Source organism: Gavialis gangeticus, unplaced genomic scaffold (genome assembly GCF_001723915.1).
Source record: "Gavialis gangeticus isolate Ggan-Ray unplaced genomic scaffold, GavGan_comp1, whole genome shotgun sequence".
NCBI lineage: Eukaryota > Metazoa > Chordata > Crocodylia > Gavialidae > Gavialis > Gavialis gangeticus.
This window is the reverse complement of record NW_017729024.1, coordinates 152,971,138-152,976,938: the sequence shown is the minus strand read 5'-3', so window position 1 is coordinate 152,976,938 and position 5,801 is coordinate 152,971,138. Positions and strand designations below refer to the sequence as shown.

The following is a 5,801-nucleotide window of genomic DNA, read 5'->3' as shown; positions in this document are numbered from 1 at the left end:
GACAGTAGTTCTGATTTCCTTGCCTTGTATTTGAGTTATGGGTTCCCTGCAGCCAGCATGTTAAGGAGGTGAAACATTTATCCAAGTTGTTTGAGAAAACTTATGAATCTAAGATGGCACAATTGAATTGTAAATACTTAAGGTTTTTTTGCCTATACTTAGCATGAAGGCACAGCTATGATGTTCTGGTCATATGGTTAGGATTCTGGCCTCCTATTAGTAAATACCTTGGCTAGCAGAGCTACATAATCCAGCATCTCCCAGACTTTTTCAGTTGATATGTCATGAAAAGAACAGTCAATCTCCCAAGAATACAAAGATGCTACTGCTGCCCATATTTCAACTAAAGATGAAACATTCTTCAGTTTTGAAGGAGAATGACAAAGCAGTCCCAGAATCTTCATGTGTTCTGCTTTCTCTTAATTTATATCTGCATACTTGAATGATTGGAACCTTATCTTCATTGCAAAAAATGGAGCTGAGGGATGCTGGCTATGCTTGGGGCTTATGGGAATGAAGCATTTATAATAAAAGAGTACTGATCTGATAATAGAGTCACTTCTCCAGACAAGTTGCTAGGTATCTGTTGATAATAAAATAGTTCCCAAATGGCTTGCATTTTGCATTCTTTTGTACTATGGTTTACATGTTATGTTATATTAACTTTTTTTTTATTTTCAACAAATAATCATATCTGCATTGGAACAGGAGTACGAGTTTCTGTGCCATGTGGCTTACTTCAAAGCAGGCGCACTGCTTTCAGAGAATTACTGAAATATGGCTACTCACAGGCTTCTGTGTATCCACCTAGTATTTAAATGTAGAATTAAAATAAGGCTGATGAATTTGCCTCTACATTTTTTGTGTACTCTGGAGGCATAAGGAGGAATGTATTAATTTCTTGTATTCTCCATTTTCTTCTGTCCCACTGGAAAATAAACAGTAGTTGACAGCAGTTGAGTTATACCACATTTTTGTACCAACAACAATATTAGTAACAAGCACTCCTATCAGATATATGCATTTTAGTGCCAGTTGTTCATGCTGGGACAAGGATGAAACATTGCCTAAAGGGGCACATCCCTACTCAGTCTTGAGTTAGTTGTTTCCTTGCTCTTTACAAAGGCTGGTAGGAGCTCAGTTGAAGAGGAGAATTGGGGAGACTCTCACAGATGCTATGCTTGAGGAGAAAACACTGTGTCTGTAGAGAGAGAGCTAGGAAGGGCTGAGAGCTGGATTGGAGAGGTAGAGCTAGGAAGGGTTGAGAGTTGAGCCCAGGAGCTGTGGAAAATCTTCTGAAGGTTTTTCTTGTATTTGCTTCCAAGATACCCCAGGAGGGATCAACTCTTGCTGCAATAACTTGGTCGTCCTACTGTATTACATCATTTAATTTGCTGAAGCTGTGTATGTCAGTGGAGATCCAGTTAACTGAATCAGGGTGAAATAGCATGCTATGCCGCAAGGTGGCACCCAGAGTGCACCTTCCTATGATAGACTTGGATGCTGATTTCATTTTTGTCCCTGCCTGAATCCATTGCATCAGCTGCACTATGAATGATCATATGTTGACTTAAATCATTTTATTTTCAATTTTCTCTTTCTAGGCCATCATTTCAAAGCCCATAAAGCTGTTCTTGCAGCCTGCAGCCAGTTCTTCTATAAATTCTTCCAAGACTTCACTCAGGAACCTTTAGTAGAGATTGAAGGTAATCTGTTTTATACAAATCCAAATGTGCGTAGTTCTGTGTCCAAACAAGAAATAACTATAACATTAATGACACAGATTGATGTATAGGCATTGGTGGTACTAACCACCTTGCTTTATTCTTGTTCTCAGGCACCAACTGTCAACAAAAGATTTCTTTCAAATACAAAGTTTTAAGGACTTATTTTGAGTAGAAGCTGATTTTTTTTTTTTTCCCCTCCCTTTCCCCCTGCTCCCCTCCTCCCCCAATGGCAATAGCTTTCTAGTGGAGATTCACTCCCTACAAACTTCAGTACATAGCTAATTCAGGGGAAGGGGTGATTACTTTCCTGATGTGTCACATTTTTCAGACATGAAGTTAATTGTATCATACCTTTATATTATGGGGTGCATAGTACCTATATTAGAGGGAATCTAGTGAGTGAGCTTTTATCCAAGTTCCAGTGTGTCCAGTAGTCGACTTTGTGAAGCCTTTGCAAACATTTCAAGAAGGTAGCTTGCAGGATCCATCAACAGGACAAAAATCTAGATGACAGAAAAAGATTGGTAAGCAACAAAACTCTTACATCTGTCACATAAAAATTAATATCTGAGTAAATTGTAAATGCAGCTTGATGTTTTGCTTGTAAACAGGTGTAAGCAACATGGCATTTCGTCACTTAATTGAGTTCACCTACACAGCAAAACTCATGGTTCAGGGTGAAGAAGAAGCAAATGATGTTTGGAAAGCAGCTGAGTATCTACAGATGTTAGAAGCCATTAAAGCACTTGAAATTAGGTAAGCTTATAGTTTACTTATACTTCAGTGTTATCAGATGTGTAATAGCTGAGGAAGATTTGTGGCTGAAGCTGGCAGCCAGCTGTACTGTGCTGTTTTTTTCTCTAAGAATTTCTGTAGTGTCCTTTCAAAGTCTAGTATGAGGCCTTTAAGCCTTCTCCTGTGGGGAGGGAAGAGGAAAAGAAAGGGTAAAACTGAGCTCCAAACTTTGTGAGTTGGTATTTGGTGTCTGGAACATGGCTTATAAGCCCTGCTGAACCTGAACATCTGTGGAAAAAAGAATGCAACCCTGGAGAGCTTTTTTCTCTTCCATGCTCTCTGGAGATCCTTCTTTTTCTTCGTGCTCTTTTAGGTTGGGCAGGTGACATATTAATCTTTATTTGATCTTTCTACCAGTGTAAAAGTATAGACTCCTAAACTTTCTCCAATCTAGCATAAAATTACCCCCAAAAATTCAGAGTTAGAACTATGTCAGTATAAGTTACGCTAGCATAGAGGTTATGCACATGCAGCAAACTATGGTAGCCATTTGCACAGTGCAGACAGGCTGTTACCAGCACCCCTGCCACTCCCAGTGACTGTGCTACATTGACAAAAGCTGCTTGTCTGTGTACTCTAAATGCTGGTGTAACTTCAGTACAAACCTGAGGTAAATTACCCAAATGGTAATATGTGGTGTGTCCAGGCCCCTAGTTATTCCACACTTCCTACTCTGCTTCCTATGATGGGGAAATAATGTTGCTTCTAAACCCAACAGTCATACCCCAGTTTTCCATTCAGACACTCATACAGGCAAGTGTCTGTAGGCACTAGAAGAAAGATGAGTATGAGGGAAAGCTGTTTCTTCCTTTCCATCTCTCCACAGTGGCCTCTTCACCAGATAACAAGTTATTTAACATTCAGCAGTGTGGAGAAGCTATTGACTGCATTCCTCTCCTAGGGCATTTTTACACATGCAAGTGCCGCAGCACTGGGCACTTTGAAAAGCACTGGTGCTGCATTGCTTGCAGTTATATAAGCAACAAAATGCGCATCAGTGCTGAGAAAATGGCAGCGGTGCACTTTTGAACTAAAACACAGAAAAGGTGTTTTAGTTCAAAAACGAACCACCGTCATTTTCTGCACGCTGATGCACATTTTGCTGCTTATACAACTGCATGTGGCGCAGCAGTTTGCATCAGCTCGCATGCGGAGCAGACTCAATTATTATCAACTCTGCTCCAAAGTGGCGGATCTCCGGCACATCGCAGGACAAAAAGGTATGTGTATAAATGCCCCTAATGCTTGTTTGTAAGTAGGTATTTAAAAGAAAAACTTAGTGGCCATATCCCCGCAAGCAGGAACATGCAGTTTATAGCTCCTCGAAGCCTTTTGAGGTGCTGTGTAGCGCACGTGGTGTTCACGATTGTTTGCCATGCTGAATGTTTGCAGCGTAAATGGTATCTAAAATACTAACATGGCTGCAGCCTATGTCGCCTGAGCCCAGAGCCTGGCCAGCCAGAGCCAAACTTCAGCTGCCAGCCAGGCTCTGTATGCCTGGATTGCTGCTGCTGCAGCCCTGGGAGGCCCCCAGAACCCCAGATAAGTCTGATGATGCCAGCTCAGGTGGTGGCCCCAGCCCCCCCCACCCAACCTGAGGCAATTTGCTGTGTGTGCCAGAGCACATGTGGTGGTGCGCCTGGGAACAAACTAGCAGCAGCACAAATATGTGCCACTGATAGTTGTCCCTGGGGAAATGCGCATTCACGCTTGTGGGGACATGCCCAGTGATGCTACAGATTATGAATTATGTTTTCAACATCAATATTTAATTTGTTCTTCAGATTGGCAGTAGAGTTTAACATGTAATTTGTAATTTTCCTCATGTAGGAAGGGAGTGCAATGTAATGCTAACAGCAGGAGTAAGAACCAAGTTTGGCCAGTTTTATTCCTAGATAAAAACAGACAGCCACATATAAAGGTCTAGATTTAGAAACCTCTATTGCAAACAGCTGTTGTATCTTCACTAAAAACATAAATCCAGCATCACTATTTGCAGTTCACAATTTACAGTTCCACTGAGTTGGAAGATGGAGAATACAGTTTATTCAAGATCTCATGTACTAGTTGTAATGCTGCAATATTTGAGTTGCAAGGAAATTATAAATGTTTGCTTTAAAAAAAAACACAAACGTATTATTTTTAGCAATATTTTCCTTGGTGTTAGATTTTTGAAGTGCTTTATTTGTTAGAAAAAATAAACTTTGGCTAAATTTTTGCTTGGCTGTCCACTTAATCTCTGTCCTAGTTTATCCATCTTTAATATGAAGTATTGAAGCAAAAATAATTTAACTATGAGCTAACAGTCCCTACTTTCAAACAGAAGGCACATGATTCACAGTGAGAGCTTCTTGGCTAGAGAACTCTTGTCAATCATGGATCCATAAAAGTGACTAATGGCTTTAATACTTTTATGTACAAGACAAAAGGCAGTCTAAAGGCCAAATTTAAGAGCTGGATTCTGTTCCTTATCTTGGTTTCTTGTTTGTAAGCTGGGCTGTCAGGAACTAGGAGTGCAGCAAAGTTTTTCTTTTTATCATCATTTGGCATCAAACTCAGATTAAGGAGCATCTTTGCACACATCTTGTTTTTGGGTCAACCAGTCTTTCCAATCAGAAAAAATGGCTGTGGTGCATATGAGAGAACTTGAGTGTTCTGAGGGGTAGAGGAATAGGAGAACACTTGTCAGGAAAGGAAAAAAAATAGATGATGATTTCTACTATGAAAGCTGTCTACATGTTGATTCTAGACGTCTTCAACTACATCTGTTTGTAGGTGATTTGATGCAGCGTAATCCCACAGTGCAGAGATTCCAAAATTAAGTTGGGTTATAAACCCTGCAGACATTTGGTCACTCAGGATGGGCTCAGATTGGAAGTTGCTGGAGTATGGATGAGTCAAAGAACACTGAAGTGAGGTTGCAATCCAAACAAGATCAGTGACTGCTTCCTTGCTTGAATGTACTTAAAACCAATGGGGACCACTAGACCAACAACTCTGACCTCCTGTGTATGACAGACCATTAAGTTCCAAGCAGGTATCTCATATCAAGAACTAAGACTATATTTTTGCCAAATGTTTTTTGAGGACTCAAAGTGCATACTACAGGTAGAAAATCGGAGAGTTCCAAGATGCCACCAAGGCTAGAGTTCTCTATAATGCAGGGAATCAAGAAGAGATAATGTTTCATGCTGCACATAAAGAAAAGTGCAGTTCTCTATGTCTTTCACTCTAACCCGGGTGAAATATATTTCCAGTGCTAAAGCTGACTCTTCGTGT

At 40.4% G+C, this 5,801-nt stretch overlaps 1 protein-coding gene across 3 annotated transcripts in view; it reads left to right on the top strand.

The window, feature by feature from the left end:
- Positions 1-5,801, top strand: part of ZNF131 (zinc finger protein 131) — a 60,322-nt gene that overhangs the window by 29,612 nt on the left and 24,909 nt on the right. For 2 of the 3 annotated variants that reach the window (XM_019517909.1, XM_019517908.1), the window contains exons 3-4: positions 1,605-1,706; positions 2,339-2,483. In XM_019517909.1, the coding sequence (XP_019373454.1) occupies positions 1,605-1,706; positions 2,339-2,483 (247 nt within the window). Of the gene's footprint in view, positions 1-1,604; positions 1,707-1,837; positions 2,252-2,338; positions 2,484-5,801 lie in introns of those variants that run through there. The other variant, XM_019517910.1, reaches the window with a different exon arrangement.